Here is a 17187-nt window from a genome sequence, read left to right on the forward strand (position 1 = left end):
GACATAATATGATTATTATTATGGTTATCAAAAACAAAAATTACATAAATTAATATAAAAATATGTATATAATGTTCCAAAGATGGGTTTATTCAAGTGTTATTGAACAATGAACTGTTCAAATAATTTTTACAGCATATTATATTAAATATTAAAATGGCTACCTCCCTATAATAATATAATTTAATTAAAATAATATTTTTGTTTTAATAATTATCATAATTTTTTATATCCATTTCCAGACTGTTTGTCTAACTGGTCACTATAATAGTGGTCAGCTATAATATATAGTATTATGTTTAAACGTTTATTTGGTATATTTGGTATATTATTACTAGAATTTCTAAGCGCATTACCTATTTAATTCAATAATTATTCCCTCGGTTTTTTTAGATAGTACAGATAATTTGAATAATTAAAAAAAAAAATTACTGTATTCAGTTATGTCCTTTATTATTCGAATGGTTATTCGAAAGTTTATACGAATAACCGAACATTTATAATGGATTATAGTACAAATTATTCGTTACCGCCCATCGGCCATCACTAAATAATATTGTAATAATAATATATATAATGATATTATAAACGTAGATTATTATCGATGATAATTCTTAGGATATTTATAGATATTTTAAACGACGATAACACTGACAACAGTGCGGATTTTGCTAATTCCTATTTCGTGGTATAGTCGTCAAAATACACGTATTTACGATAAGCCATACTGCAGATACAGCCGCGGCCAACTGTCATAGATTCAATGAGTAAATAGTAAATACTAAATACTAAAATACTTATAAGTTATAATCGTTCATTATCGGCAGCGACGCGCGACGGCAGCTTGAAAATATAAAGCATTATAATATTTTGTTTCCATGATCGAAAAATCATTCAATTTTCTAAGTTGTTTTCGTAGTTTAATAAGTAATAAACTAATAACGTTTAATGTTCGTATTTAACTAAAACTGTTCGCCGTTAATCGTCTACCTATATTATATTTATTAAACATTTGTGCATTATAGTGCTAACTGCCATTGTGGGATTGCTATCCTTCGTTTCTTATAGGTAAGTGATCAAGGTTTTAAGTTTTGTATAGTTATTTTATATTTAATAGGTTATTTAGATGTAAACTAACTAGATGTAACTCACAATACTTTTTATATAACATATTTTATCATAAGTCAACCCTATAGTTATTACTAGGCATTTAAATACTTTTAAATCACATACAGAATTGCATATTATATTAATAAATAATAGGTAATCTGCAATTATTTTATAAATATGTACCATTGTATTTAATATTTTATACAGAATTTATAGTATTTATTTTGTATAATATCAGTAATATATACCTACCAAGGATTTTAATTATACATAATTTGTTTAGGTACATATATATTTGTTTATACATATTTTGTGTAGGTATTCTGTATTGATTATTAATAGCAGTTATTATGTGATAAAACATGTATTTTAATTATTACAAATGTAAAATAGAAAAATATTTTTTTTTTTTATGTAGGTACAATTAATCTTGTTTTCATATTGAATTGACACATAGGTAGGTACTATACTTTTATTATATTTTTGGATAATGTAGTATTGAATACTAGAAGGTAATAGATATATCTCTGGGTACTTATGTCATTAATTAAGATAAAGTTTCTTTGGAAGTTTCCATCTTCAAAAATCATAACAGCACATATAATAATAACTATAATATAACATAATAAATACTAATAGTAAGCTTTTAAGAATTAAAAACCCATAATAGTAATGTCTCTGTGTTATTAGAGTTAAGATCTTAATTTATATGAGTGTAAGCCACAACCAATAATCTGATACTTAATAAAAATAATTTATCAGTTACTTTAACATTATTTATTTATTACTAATTAGGTATTCCAAATTTTGAAATTTATTAAGTATGATTTCTACCTTTACTTACACAATATTAAAGACTAGCCAATAGACTTGTATCTAAATAAAATTGTATGCTTATAGTCTTATAGGTAAATATCATACTTATTAACACTAAATGTTAGGTAGATGGCATAGGTATTTAACAAGAATTTTACCTAGGCACTTACATATTTGTATCTTAATATACTGTATATATATGCCTGATCTTGTAGGTACCTACTATTGTATAAGTAGCGATAATGTCTTATCAAAATAAGTCAAACCTAAGTATGCGTTCTAAGAGAAGAAGAGTCAATGAAGAACCCAAAAATACATCTATACCTATATTAGCTACTACAATTGACAAAAATGTATCTTTGACTGCTCATTCAACAGGAATAAACATTATTCCAGAAGCAAATTTGGTTACTAATGTTAAATCTGTGGACAATGTTTGTGTTGCGCCTTCACAGAGAAGTATTAATAAATCCCCGAATAAATCAGTTGATCACAATTTAGTGACCGAATTGGGTGACACACTATCAGATGTTAGTGTTATTGAGTCTTCATCAGATGAAGATAATTGTTCTACTTCAAATAAGTATGGTAAAACATCATTTTTTGTTTCATTAGTTGCTGAATGGGCTGTTAACTTTAAAATATCTCAAAATGCTCTTAATGGCTTATTAGGTATTTTAAAGCAACACACTTGTTTTGAATATTTGCCTAAAGATTCAAGAACAATCTTACATACTAAACCAATCAACATCTTAAATATTCACTCGGTAGAACCTGGAAACTATTACCATTTTGGCTTAGCTAATGCTATTAAAGAAAATATTCCATTAAATTTAAAAAATGCTTCAGTGATCCATATTGTTGCAGGAATAGATGGTTTGCCTTTATTTAAATCAACTGCTGAAGAATTTTGGCCAATACTTGCTTATATACAGCCAAATAGAAGTAACATATTTCCAGTAGGGATTTACTGTGGAAATAGAAAACCCATGGACAGCAATACATTCCTAAAGTATTTTGTAGAAGAAATAAATTTTCTGGACAACAATGGTATTGAAATTAATGGAAAAAACTTTAAAGTTATGTTGGATGTGTTATGCTGTGACGCTCCGGCTAAATCATTCATATTAAAAACTAAAGGACATGCTGGATTCTCTTCTTGTTCAAGATGTGAGCATAAAGGAGAACACTTATTGAATAGAATGTGTTTTCCATATACAACACCAGATAATCGACCATCCAAGAGAATTCATCAGAATTATATTTCTCAGTTTGATAAGGAATATCATACTGGAAATACTTCTATATTAACTACAGTACCATATTTTAACACTGTTGCGGATTTTTCATTGGGTTATCAACATTTAGTCTGCCATGGTGTGGTTAGAAAAATGATGTATTTATGGATTAAAGGCCCAGGGCCTATACGTTATCCATCTTGGAAAATAGAACAAATATCTAAAATACTGATAGGTCTAAGAGTCAGTATACCTTGCGAAATCAATCGAAAACCAAGAAGTTTGGCTCATATAAAAAACTGGAAAGCTACTGAATTTTGTACATTTTTATCGTATTTGGGTTCTTCTGCTATCAAATCTGTTGTATTAAAGGAACACTGGAACCACTTTTTTGATTTAAGTTTAGCAATGACAATATTATTGAGTCCTGACTATGCACAATATATTAATATTGCTAAGAAACTGTTGGATAATTTTGTTAAAACCTTCGAAAATTTGTATGGTCGTCACCTTATATCGCACAATGTCCATGGATTAACGCATATATGTGATGACTATATTAAATTCGGTCCATTGGACAATTGTTCTACATTTCCATTCGAGAATTACATGAGTACTCTAAAGAACATGATACGGAAGCCAGACAAGCCACTTATACAAGTTGTTAAAAGAAGTAACGAAATAAGTTTATTGAAATTAGATTCTCAAAAAGAAATATCCGTGTTTAATTTTTCTGGATTTCATAAATGTGGACCATTGATACAAAATATACAAGGATCCCAGTATACTACCTTAAAAATGAAAACATTTACTATTAAATTAAATACAAAAGCTAAAAGTTGACTTTTAACATGTAGCGGTAACATAATTAAAGTCTTCAATATAGTTAAAGATAAAAATGATGCAATATTTTTAATTTGTAAACAATTTCAAAACAAAGATATTTTATTTGATAAACCGATTAAATCTTCAGAATTAGATATTTATAATGTTAATACATTAAGTCATGAGCTCTACTGCTATCCTATAAATGAGATTAAAAAAAAAATGATTTTATCTGACAGTAATGTGTTAATAGCTTTACCATAAATTCATAGTTCTTGTAATGCATAATTAATAGTTATTAATATTTTATATTTAACGTTTGTTGTTAGTAATCAAGTATAAAGATTGTTAGTTATATTTATCATAAGTTGGTATTAATGTTAATTTAAGTTATAGTACATATATTCATTTATTAATAACTATTTAAACAATATATTTAATAAATTTAAAATTATTTAAAGTGTGGCAGTTTTATTATTTTAATATTTACTATATTTCAGTATAATATGTGGTCAGTTGTAAATTTTTCTGATGACAATGGAGTTGCAGTTGTGCCATCATTTTGGGTCAAAGAAAATAAATCTGCTTGGCCAAAAAAAAACGCAAATCACTTTATAAAACAAAGATTAATACCAAATAAATATGATTTTGAGTATTTATCAATTAAAAAAAAAATGTGCAAGGACTTAGGTAATATTATAATATACAATAATACTAAAGAATACATATTATTGCTATTGTCTATTATGTTAATAAAATAATTTTATATTTTTCAGATGATTATTTTCAGGCTAAGGTCCGAAACAAAAAAGTCTGAAAATACTTTGAATGTTTCATCTTCACCATATGAAACAGATGATGAAATCAGAACTAGGCAAAAGAATGCAACAAAAAAAAAATATAATAAAATGGCAACAATTCAAAAAAATAAGGCAATTAAAAAACCAGCATGGATTCCAGATTCCATTAAAAGTCTAGGTAATTTTGAAAAATAAAAATATTATATACAGGGTGATTTTTTTATCATGAACCACTCATTATTTCAAAAAATATCAATGTTTTTGAAAATATTTTTTTACAAAGTTTCATGTTGTTAAAAAAACGTTTTTATTAAAAAATTATGTTTTTTAATATTTTTTATCCTTACATTTTTTTAAGTTTTTTACTTTTTTGAATGACAACCTAGAGTTTTAATTTCATATTCCAAAGCAGAATATTTTTCTAAGTATTTTGATACGTAAAAATCGAATTTTGGACGAGTAGTTTATGAGTTATAAGTATTTTAAGTTTAGACAAGCGGAGTAGTGGACAAACATTTTGCGGGGTAACCTCGTACCACTCCACTCCGCCAATCTAAACTTTAAATATTTATAACTCATAAACTACTCGACTAAAATTCGATTTTTACGTATCAAAATACTTAGAAAAATATTCTGCTTTAGAATATGAAATTAAAACTCTAGGTTGTCATTCAAAAAAGTAAAAGACTTAAAAAATTATAAAGATAAAAAATATTAAAAAAACATAATTTTTTAATGAAAATGTTGTTTTTTTAACAACACGAAATTTTGTAAAAAAATATTTTCAAAAACATCAATGTTTTTTGAAATAATGAGTGGTTCATGATAAAAAAATCACCCTGTATATCTACCCATTAGAATAGTAGGTACTTATTAAAATTACTGTTTGATTCTCAGGTTCATGTGGGGAAATTGAAGAGAATACTAATTGTGACAATGAGCTTAATAATCCAGATAACATACATATTGGTATGAAAATTATAATCAGTACACTGCATGTATTATTTAGTTTGTTTATAGGCCCACATGGTAGGAATGTAGGACACAACAGTGAAATAAGCTGTCTTTATTTCTTACACATAGTTGTATATGTTACCGTCAATGATGTAAATTAGTTAATAACGTAAATGCCTAGCCAATATTATAAATTCCTAACATCAGTAGTCGATATTGTCAATGCCTAGGAATTAACTGACAACATAGGCAAGGTTTTAAAATTTAAATATTTTGTTAACACATTTAGAACTATGACTAGGAACTTATTTTAATGTCTAATACTGATAGGCAATGTTGATAATTATGTTTAACAAAATATTTTAATTAGGTCAGAAATGTATAAATACAAGATAAATTATACATAATTAATAATTATTTATTTTCACAATCTGTTATGCCGTGACACTTTGAATTGCATAAAACATTATTTTTTTTACATGCGCATCTATTAGTTTTGCATTTGGTTTTGCAAATACATCCTGTATAGCCTTGTGATCCCGCGATTCCATATCCAGCAGCCTCACAAACCGTAATTTCTTTTACTCCGGCAGTCGCGATTGTTTTTTCATAATTCAATATATTTTCAGGACACGGAACAAGTTGTGCTCTAGTGAACCTATTTTTTAGCATGCCATACTCCGTACCTACATAGTAATTTATTTTAATATTGTTATTAATTTATTTTAATATTGTTATTAATTTATTTTAACTATGCCTGAAAAATCCCGGAGTTATTGTCATTACCTAGGAGATATTTCTAATTGCATCATCGACTGATTATAATAGACATTAACGATATTTACTAGTCAATATCGTGTACTGCCTAATTTGATCGGAAATATCGTTATTGACTAGTCATTAACATTAATTCCTTAATTTACGTCTTTGCCGATAACATATATATAGATTGTACAGTAAACCTGATCACTTTATTTCACTTATTGTGACAGGTCAATGTTAAAGTACCTAGTACAACTTAATGTTTAATATACAGCGATAGCGTAGTTAAGATTTTAAAATTAAGATTTTTTGAATTAGTAAAAAATAATATATACCACATATTTGGTTAAATTTTAAACATCTTATTATTATTTTTACAACATCAACATTCTAGACATCCTATTACTTTAATTTTTATTTTTAATCAGTATACCTATACTATTTATTTATAATTATTGTTCTTTATAGATACTCCACCTTCTAGGAATAAAATTATTATTGATAAAGTATTATTGAGCAACCAATCAGTTAAAAGACAATTAGATTTTTTTTAATGAGCTATCTTTGAGCCCAGAGTTAATACCAGCTGCCGAAGTACTTAGTATGTATGTAATAATACTATTGTAAAGATGATTTTTAAAAATTAAAAAACTTCTAATGATTATGTCAATTATCCTTTTTTCAGTTGCTCAAGATGATGCACAAGAAGTTATTTATACATCCTCGTCGCCCTTTAAAGTCTCCAGGACCAGTGCTACAGTTGATAACTCAGAATTAGGTATGTATAATAGTATGAAATTTACAGTTTATTACTTAATTTAATAACCATTTAGTGGTTTCATTTGGGGGCAGACTGGTGGCAAGTTGGGCATTTGCTCCTGTCTAATTTTCAAAGCAGCCCGATGGGCTGTCCCCAGTTGTTTCCATTTTATAATGATTATTATGTTTTATTAGCACAAAAACATGCCTATTTTATTGAGTACTAAGAAATTATTGTCACAATGATACATTTTGTAATAAATAATATATAGACCTCTTTTTTTTTAACAGATTGACTGCCATGACAATTTGGACATACTTGCCAAATTGTTTATGTGACACATATATGGGTTATGCCTGATTTTTATTTTGTTTCTGTGCATCACAAAGTGTAATTCATGAAACACTAGTGGCACACTGGTGGGTCACGTTTTTATTGATTTTGGAATCAATTCTTTATCAGTAACATTTTAATATAATAATAAAATAAGGTTATAATAAAATCAAATTTTTCTCAAAAAATGAATAGTAAACATTGTGTGACTCATATACGGGTCTAGTGGCAGTCAACCTGAGTTACCCATTTGAGCTGGTCAAAACTCCTCCCCCCCCCCCCCCCACCAATTGAAAACAGAAGTGACACCACTAACTATTATCTAAAAACCAAATGCATAATATTTAAAATCATTAAATATGTTAACAGACATACTGAATAAGATAAATAGAACCACATTAAACACATGGTATGAAATAAAAACTATGACCGAAAGAATAGAAAATATTGAAAAATGTATGACAAATAAGACAAATATATTTGAACTTCACGAAACAACATTGGAAGGCATTGATCATGTATTACAACACATACTTTGTAATTTACCGTTGAAAACAGAAGAGGATCTTTCAATATTTGAAGAAAAATTAACTGATATCCAGATAAAAAAAAAAATGGTGAGAGTTATTTATTATAATAATAATGAGTAATAACTAACATATAAAGAGGTCTCTAAATCTTTTGACCTAAGTAACTTACTGGGTTTTTTGTATGGGCTATCTTTATAATTTTTTGGGGAGTTATTAAATTTTTTCAATACAGATGTACCTACTTATAAATAATTGAATTGTATTCAGGTAAAAAAATGATAATAATAACAATTTGAAAGTCAACTAAAAGAACAAATTAAAATATGATTACAGGTAGAAGAACTGTCACGGTTAGCTCGCAACAACATAGGAGGTACAGTTAGAACAATATTGAGATTTCTTTTCACTGATGAACTACTAAAGGAATTTAGTTACAAGGGACAAAAAAAGAGTTCTCAGTTTTGGCCACATGTTCTTTAATATTCGGTAAGAAAGATGATAACATAATATATTCTTTTATATTCAATTTCTTCTCGAAGTTTATTTTACATTTTTATCCTATGATACCAATATACTAACCTACGTATAAATTAACCAAATATATTTTTTCAGTTTATAGTTTATTATATTTGAATGTGTGTCAGATTCAATAAATAAAATTGGAAAGTTTAAAAATTGTAATACAATTGATGTTGAAACACCAATGAAAATTTTTATTGCTGGCGCCAAATCCCGTCTCAATCAACCTTAATGTATTATATAGTTAATTGTAGAATTATTAATAAAAATAAAATATTTCATTTGCTCCGTCAAATAATTTGTAAAAAATGTTTAGTAATATAATTATATATTATATAATATTTTTATTTATCAATTAGAATGTTGTGAGCCAACCTATAATGGTTGAAAAAAAGTATATTTTATTAAATGTATACTTTATAATTATGCCAATAGGTATAATATTATATTATAATAAGTAAATAATTGGAGGATTGTGCTAAAAAGTAATAAGTAGAAGACTAATTGGATTATGCTTGAAGATATTAAAATTATTTGTCGTACTTGACAAATAATAAAAAAGGGGGATACTGTATATCTATTTATTCATATTAATAAAAATGATGATTGAAAAATTGGTAATATACAATATAGGTAATCATATAGAATATAGATAATATATATATTATGTAATTAAATATACCTATGTATAATATATTATTTATATACCTGTAAGTAATAATAACCCTGTGAGTTATGTTATAAATTAATTAGTTTAGGTAAACATATTATATTTATAAATGTATGAATATATTTAAAATCTTTAAATAATCATATAATGAGAATATTAAAATAATAATAAAATAAAAATAATATTATAATATTATAAAAATAACATTTTATTTACATTATTTTTAAAATATCATATAAACGATAATCTCGTGGCCAACTGACATTTTATAAATATTTTTTAAATATTATTTTAATCAAAAAAATGAAGAAAAAAACATTTATTAAATCATATCATCATAAAAATAATATTTTTTAAATCTTAATAAAATATATTTTTGCTATCTGGGATTTAATCATATTACAATTATCAATGCCAAGGTTAAAAAATATGCAAACCTATTCAATTCTACACGTTATTGATAAATAAAAGTATAAAACTCAAGTCAACAATCAGGTAAAAGTAAATATGTGTCAACATAATTAGTAATTACAAATGATAAAATAAAATAAATATATATACATTTTTAATAGAAGTTAAATTTTACATTATTCTTGTATACAAATAATAAAATGTTGTTAAAGATGTAAAATAAAGGTGTCATTTAAAAGTTATATGACATAATAATACCTACTTACTTATAAATATGTAATTACAGCAATTTGCTTACACGGCAAAAATTTAACAATTTGTTGAACTGATAGTTTCATATTGAAATGAGAAATATGTTGCCATAAGCCAATAACATAAAGGTATGATAATAACATTTTTGTTTTATTTAAAGTTACTAAAGTATAAACATCAATAATAAAACAATTAACACAGGAAAGGAAAAAAACAATGTAGCATTAGAGAAAAATGAATAATATGCAGTTTTGATTATTAAATATTAGATCAATAAAAATATTATTGAGCTATAATCTTACAATATTGATTGTTACACGCGTATGTACTATTATGTAATTATTTATGATATAGGTATGTTAAAAGTTCCATTAGATAATATATTTTGGTAAATTGATGAGCTAAATATAACTTATACATTTCTAAAAACCTAATAATTATTATAGACAGAAAAAAACATAGTTAATACTAATATATCATTGAATTAAAGATAATAAGGTATATTATGTATTAAAAAGATAAAATAAATAAATATAAGATATTATTTTTATTCACACATTTTTTTTTATTCATAATAATATATTAAGACAATTTTTTATTATTTGTTAAATTAATATAATAAGACATTATTAAAATGCAATGCAATACTATTTATATAAATAAATTTCAAATGGTCCTAAAACATTATAGTTTTTCTTTGTATGGTGCTCTCGGTTAATATATGTATGCAAATCTAATATACTACACTGACTATTTGAGCTCAAAATCAAAATATCTCTCATGCACAGAATATTTTTCTAAGATTTTTTGTTTCTATTGTAAAATAAAAATTTATTATGATAAAAATTTATCATTTATATTATGACATTATAATTTTTTTTTTCTATCTAATGGCTGATGAAAATTAAAATATTTAAACTATTAAATTTGAATTTTTTTTTGTACGACTAACCTACAAAAATAATTGTAGCAACTCTAGATTTATATTTTGCATGTGGAATATATAATTAATTATTAATTATTAATTATTATTAATCAAATAGGTACCAAAAAAAAAAAAAAATATTAAATACGAAACTTTAAAGTTATGTCACTCACACATGTGAACATTAATATTGTATTTCTTCAAAACGTAGGTACCTAATCTCAAAAATAGGCAATAATACCGTATGAATGCACATACACGCTAAGTCAAAATATCGCATAAATATATAATAGGTACATATCAAGTCAAAATATCGAATTTACACTTTGCCCAAAAATTCGTATTCGCGAAAATTGTGCTAAGGGACAATATACCCAAATAAATACACTTAAAAAAAAATTTTAAAAATACTCGAGTCTTGAGGTACCAAAAAATTGAGTCAAAAATATCGTCTAGGTATATAGATTCCACAAGCTGTGGAAAGGTTGAGGTACCAAATCACGCATAAATTCACGTAAATTCAAAAATCCGTGTACACACATATAGGTACACAAATCTTGAATCAAAAATAACGTGTATAATATATAACACACACACAAGCAGTGCAAAGGTTGAGCCTCAACCGTTGAGGTACTAAGTCACGCAAAAATTCTCAGAAAAAAAATCCATGTATACTGTGTACACTGTACACATACACACACACAGATCGTAGAATCACAAGCCACGAGTTGGGCGCCACTTTGTCGTAAACGCCGATCACCGACGTACACAAATTAATTATAAACACTTTGACGTCCAGTGGCGAGTCACACGACTCTCGCCAATAACTGACCCCTTTTCTGTCTTCACATATTCTTTAAATATAAATTTTACAATCGAAACACAATCGGTAATATCGATATTAAGTTTGACCTAGTTAGATTATACCTACTGACTATGCTCAAAATTATACTAATTATATTGTTAAAATGTCCTGTTACATATTATGATTGTTTACTTAACCTGGTTTAGAGATTTAATTATAATATTTTTTGTATATTATGCATCATACGTTACTTTTCTCGTGACGACAACGAAGTTGGACGACCGACAGTATTATAATATCAACACGCACGCCGTTCTATTGCGAGTTATTCGAGTTTGTTATACGTTACTTTTCTCGTAACGATGACGACGTCGGCACGCCGATAATATTAATCGCAATGCGCACGCCGTAATATTACGAGTAACTCTAAATATTGTTATACGTTAATTTTCGAGTAAACCATGACTACGTCGGACCGACTGCATAATTAAACTCGGCGCGCACATCAATTTATTACGAGTAACTCGGAATTGATATGGGTTACTTTTCTTGTGACGACGACGACATCGGACGGCCGACATAATTATTCTCAACGCGCACGCCATTCTATTGCGAGTTACTAAAACTTGTTATACATTACTTTTATCGTGACGTCAAAGACGTTGAACCGTCGACATAATTAAACTCAGCGCGCACGTCAACTTATTACGAGTAACTCGAAATTGTAATACTTTTTTTTTCTCGTGGACGACAATGAAGTTGAACCGCTGACATAATTAATATTAACGCGCACGCTGTTCTATTAAGAGTTACTCATGTTTGTTGTACCTTAATTTTTTTTGTGACGAAGACGGCGTAGGACCGCCGACATAATTATTCTCAACGCGCACGCCATTCTATTGCGAGTTACTAGAACTTGTTATTTATACATTACTTTTATCGTGACGTCAAAGACGTTGAACCGTCGACATAATTAAACTCAGCGCACGCATCAACTTATTACGAGTAACTCGAAGTTATTATAAGTTACATTTCTCGCAACGACGACGACGTCGGACCGCCGACAATATTAATTTCAACGCGCACGCCGTTCTATTGTAGTGAGTTATTAGAGCGCTTTCAGACGAGACACTTTGTAGCCGGCCACTAGAATCAGTGTCTGGCGGCTGACGGGGACAAAACACGCCGATTCGGACAAAACACAACGACATAATTAATCTCAAAACCTATGCCGTTCTATTGCGCGTAACTAAAGTTTGTTATACGTTACTTTCCGTGATAACCATGACGACGTCAGACCGATGACATAATTAATCTCAAAGCGCACGACGTACTATTACGAGTTTACACGCTTAAAGTTATGAACATTTTCGTGTTACTCACAATAAAACGGCGTTATAACATGGTTTGGATCGTCGGCGGTCCAACGTCGTTATCGACGTTATCGTCACGCGAAAAGTAACGAACCAATTCGTGTTACTCACTGCTTGTCGCTTGAACCTGAGCCGTTTTTCGCGCCCGTGACTAGCAGTGTGACCGTTTGACACCTGTCTGGTCACCCCGCTGACTGTCCGACGCCGAAGTGCGCTTGCGCAAACTTTTGGCGACCGGCATCGCTGACCACCGGTTCTCCAGCGGTCCGGCCATCCTCAGGCCATCCTGTATGTTCACCACCGTCGTCCGGTATAGTTTGCTGTGACCGTGGGTGTCGTCTCAAATTTGTTTTCCACGTTGTCGCTGTGGGACGATCGACAAATCCAGTCTGTATATTGTGCCGCATATCTACGATATTATATATTTTATTATTATATTAAAGTTGCGTCGATCGTCGATCTGTTATTATAATAGTTTGTGTGTGGGTGTGATTCTCATCGCCACCCGTCGCACGTATTTACACGTGCCCGCACTTTTGTGTGCGTCCGTACTAAGTCGTGGAGCGTGCGTATGTCTAGTGTGTAAGTTGTGACCAGCGGTATCGTAATTAATATTATTATTATTGTTGATTATTATTTATATTAATTTGCATATTGCGCAAATATTGTGCATCATAGGTTAATATAGTTATATATATCAGTGGCGTATTTAGGTTTTTGTCATGGGGGGGGATATGACTTTTTACCGTTATCACTAACTTGAGGGGGGCTACGCCCCCCCCCCCCTCACCCCCCCAAGTTTCCAGGAATTATAAAAGCTTATTAATATTAAATATACTTTCTATGTTTGCCAAAATTATAATACACAACACATTACTTGAGATTAAATGTTTTATTAAACCCGGTATAATCACTGACCACAGACCAGTGACCAGCGATACCAATGAGAATACTGTACAATAATATAATATTTTAATTCTTGCAAATGTAATCAATTATTGATAAAAAAAAAAAAAAAATCATATTATTTTAAATAATAATCGTCAAATTATAACGAGTAACGACTATAATTAATTGTGTGTATACAGTCTATGGGGGGGGATTGATCCCCTTGATCCCCCCCCGTAAATACGCCACTGATATATATATATATACATATACGAACAACATATTATGTGAGCAGTGCGTATACTATAATAATATACGATATATATGATACACTGCCACACATAGTAATAAAATATAATAATAACAATCGTATATTTAATATATTATAATATAATATGCGGGCGATGGTTGCAGGTTGGCGTAGACGACGAGTATTAGTATTATTTATACAATATAATATATTATATTGTAATAATTATAATAATGTATATATATATATATAACTATATTAACCTATGATGCACTTTAAAGAGCACAATATTTGCGCAATATGCAAATTAATATAAATAATAATAATATTAATTACGATACCACTGGTCACAACTGACGGGATCCCACGATGATGAGGGATATCGGAAATGTTCACGCGAATATACTATATGTCGCAGACGGCTCGGCGAGGGTGATTCCGTTGATCTCGTGACTGCTGCAACGTACGTGCTATATATATACATAGTTAATACACTAATTGTCATTTATTATTATTATTATTCGTATTAGTATTGTTAATATTACAATCGTCCGAAGAGACGTCTTTGGTACAATATCGTATTGTTTGTGTTTTAAAAGTCCATTAATTATTAATAATAGTATGAGTATATATATATAATAATTTATTATATACTGTTGATACCATATTCTTTTTAATAATATCATTTGCTCCCACATATTTCACGAGTTGCTCAGCAAACTGCCCAAGCAAGTGCTGGTGGCGAAAACACAATAGTAAGGAGTTCACAATATATTTAATTATGTCAGTTGTCCGACATCATCATCGTCACGTTTAAAGTTACGAACAAGAAAATCGAATTACTTGCAATAATATGGCGTTAAAACATGGGGAACAAATGAACTTTACCTCGCGCCTCACGAATTTCGATTTTTTTTTTAAAAAAAAAAATACGTGTTTTTCAACGCTGATTTCGAAACTGTTTGAATTTTTGCGCGGAGACAATTATTTTGGAAGTTATAGCCCCTCAAAGTTTGCGATCTTATGTTTATACTCATGCGCGCAACACTACTGTACAGTACTGGGATCGATGACAATTCAGCGCGGTCATTTTAGCGCACGAAAATTCAGCGGTGATATTTCAGCGCAAGACAAATCAGCGTAGGTATACGATATTTCAGCGTAAGACAAATCAACGTATACGACATTTCAGCGCAAGACAAGTCAGCGCGTCATGTTTATTAAAATATACCAAATTAATTAAACATATAATAAAATATCATTAAATATTGCTAAACGTTAAATACCTACATATTACATTATTTTAAGAATCACTTATTTAAATTAAAATTATGTTTAAAATTTAAAAAAAAAATACAAACATTTATAAAAAAAACATCATATTATAATCATTTATTTAAATTCAAATTGTGGGCTATCCCTTGTAAGTACTCATTGAGTGGTCGATTTTCAAAATCTTCGCATATGTGTAATATTTTTTTTGCTGTATCTTTATTGTATTATTTTGTTATTTTGTTGAGTTAAAATGTCACACGCTATAAAATGTCGTATTCGCTAATTTGACGCACGCCAAGATGTCGTATGCGCTTAATTGTCATGCGCTATAATTTCCACGCCCAATTAACGTGCGCTGAAATAATCACGCGCAATTGACGGTACACCACAGTACTGTACTGTACTAACTGTACTTTCGCGCGTAGTGCGTAAAACGGTTAGGTTGACGCCTGCGGGCAGACAGATGACCTAACTAGTAAACTTAACCCTGTTAGTTATAGTAACACAAGTATAATATAGATTCCGCCGTCGTCTATCGGCTCCGGTCACCTAACTCATGGGACCACCTTCGCCTACCGGCACCGGTAGCCAAACTCAAGTTGCTCTGCGCGGCAGTAAAGTAGTATGTCACGCATGAGTATAAACGTAAAATCGCAAACTTTGAGGAGCTAAAACTTCCAAAATAATTGTCTCCGCGCAAAAATTCAAACAGTTTCGAAATCAACGTTGAAAACACGTATTTTTTAAAAAAAATATCGAAATTCGAGAGGTGCGTGGTAAAGTGCATTTTAGCCAAACATGGTTTAGATCAGGGATGGCGAACCTTTTTGTACCAGCGTGTCAAATAAAAATGTTGGTTGGATTTTGTTTTCCTTGCGTGTCAACTAGTTTGATAACCCTTCTTTAAACTTAAAAATTCCTACATCTATGGTTTGAATGATAAAAACACAAGTCAAATATTATATTATCAACCAATTTAAATATATTAGATACAAAAGTATAAGTAACACGTAAGTTTGTAAAAAAATTTAATTTATAAAAAATAAAAAATATTGAAACGTTAAAAAATACTATTTTTATACATGCATTTTTAATGAAAACTTTGTTGCTGCATTTTATTGGCTAATGAATCAATTTTTGGACTGTAACTGGTTAATTTTAGTTGAACACACGCTTCACTTAAATCTGTTCCAAGACGATTCCTTACAGTTGACTTAATAAAATTAATTGAAGAAAAAAGCTGCTCACAAGCATAAGTAGATCCAAACATTGTCAATAAAGAAAGAGCTAGTTTTTTCATAGATGCAAATGAATTTGGAAGACTTTTCCACTCATTAAGAATCAAATTTTCCGATTTAATATTCCTACCAATTTCACTATGATTATTTTTCAGCTTATTATTCAAATTAATACATTTATTTTTCCAAATATTACTTCCCTGAAATTCTATTAACTCCATTTCTAAATTTTCAATACTTAACCACTCAAAAAAACTAAGTTCAAGTTTGCCAAATTTAATATAATGTGGATTTATTAAAAATTCTAAAGTTGAATCTAGTTGACGAAATTGGGAAAATCTGATTGAAAATAATTTGTATGCATTTTTTAATATTTTTACATATTTTGTTATCATTAATTTCATATCAAGCTGATTATCTTTAAAATGTTTTGAATTTATTAATTGCTTTTTC

General features: G+C 28.7%; 1 protein-coding gene, 2 long non-coding RNA genes and 1 pseudogene across 4 annotated transcripts in view; 2 read left to right on the plus strand and 2 right to left on the minus strand.

The window, feature by feature from the left end:
• Positions 1-17187, minus strand: part of LOC149055199 (uncharacterized) — a 107584-nt gene that overhangs the window by 48515 nt on the left and 41882 nt on the right. The window lies entirely within an intron of this gene.
• On the plus strand, positions 879-8986 carry LOC149055200 (uncharacterized; annotated as a pseudogene). Its single transcript, XR_016191856.1, has 7 exons — positions 879-1068; positions 4490-4679; positions 4766-4967; positions 6974-7283; positions 7968-8215; positions 8462-8614; positions 8773-8986. The product of XR_016191856.1 is annotated as an uncharacterized LOC149055200 (transcript).
• LOC149055201 (uncharacterized) lies at positions 2169-4206 on the plus strand. Its single transcript, XM_089228173.1, has one exon. It carries the CDS (start codon positions 2169-2171, stop codon positions 4005-4007), a length of 1839 nt encoding a protein of 612 aa, XP_089084299.1. The 3' UTR covers positions 4008-4206.
• LOC149055202 (uncharacterized) lies at positions 11686-15449 on the minus strand. Its single transcript, XR_016191858.1, has 2 exons — positions 14563-15449; positions 11686-13492 (listed from the first exon to the last, which is right to left on the minus strand). It is a non-coding gene; the product is annotated as an uncharacterized LOC149055202 (long non-coding RNA).

This window comes from Diuraphis noxia, unplaced genomic scaffold (assembly GCF_037042655.1).
Source record: "Diuraphis noxia isolate RWA-SAM2 unplaced genomic scaffold, SU_Dnox_SAM2 contig0005, whole genome shotgun sequence".
NCBI lineage: Eukaryota > Metazoa > Arthropoda > Insecta > Hemiptera > Aphididae > Diuraphis > Diuraphis noxia.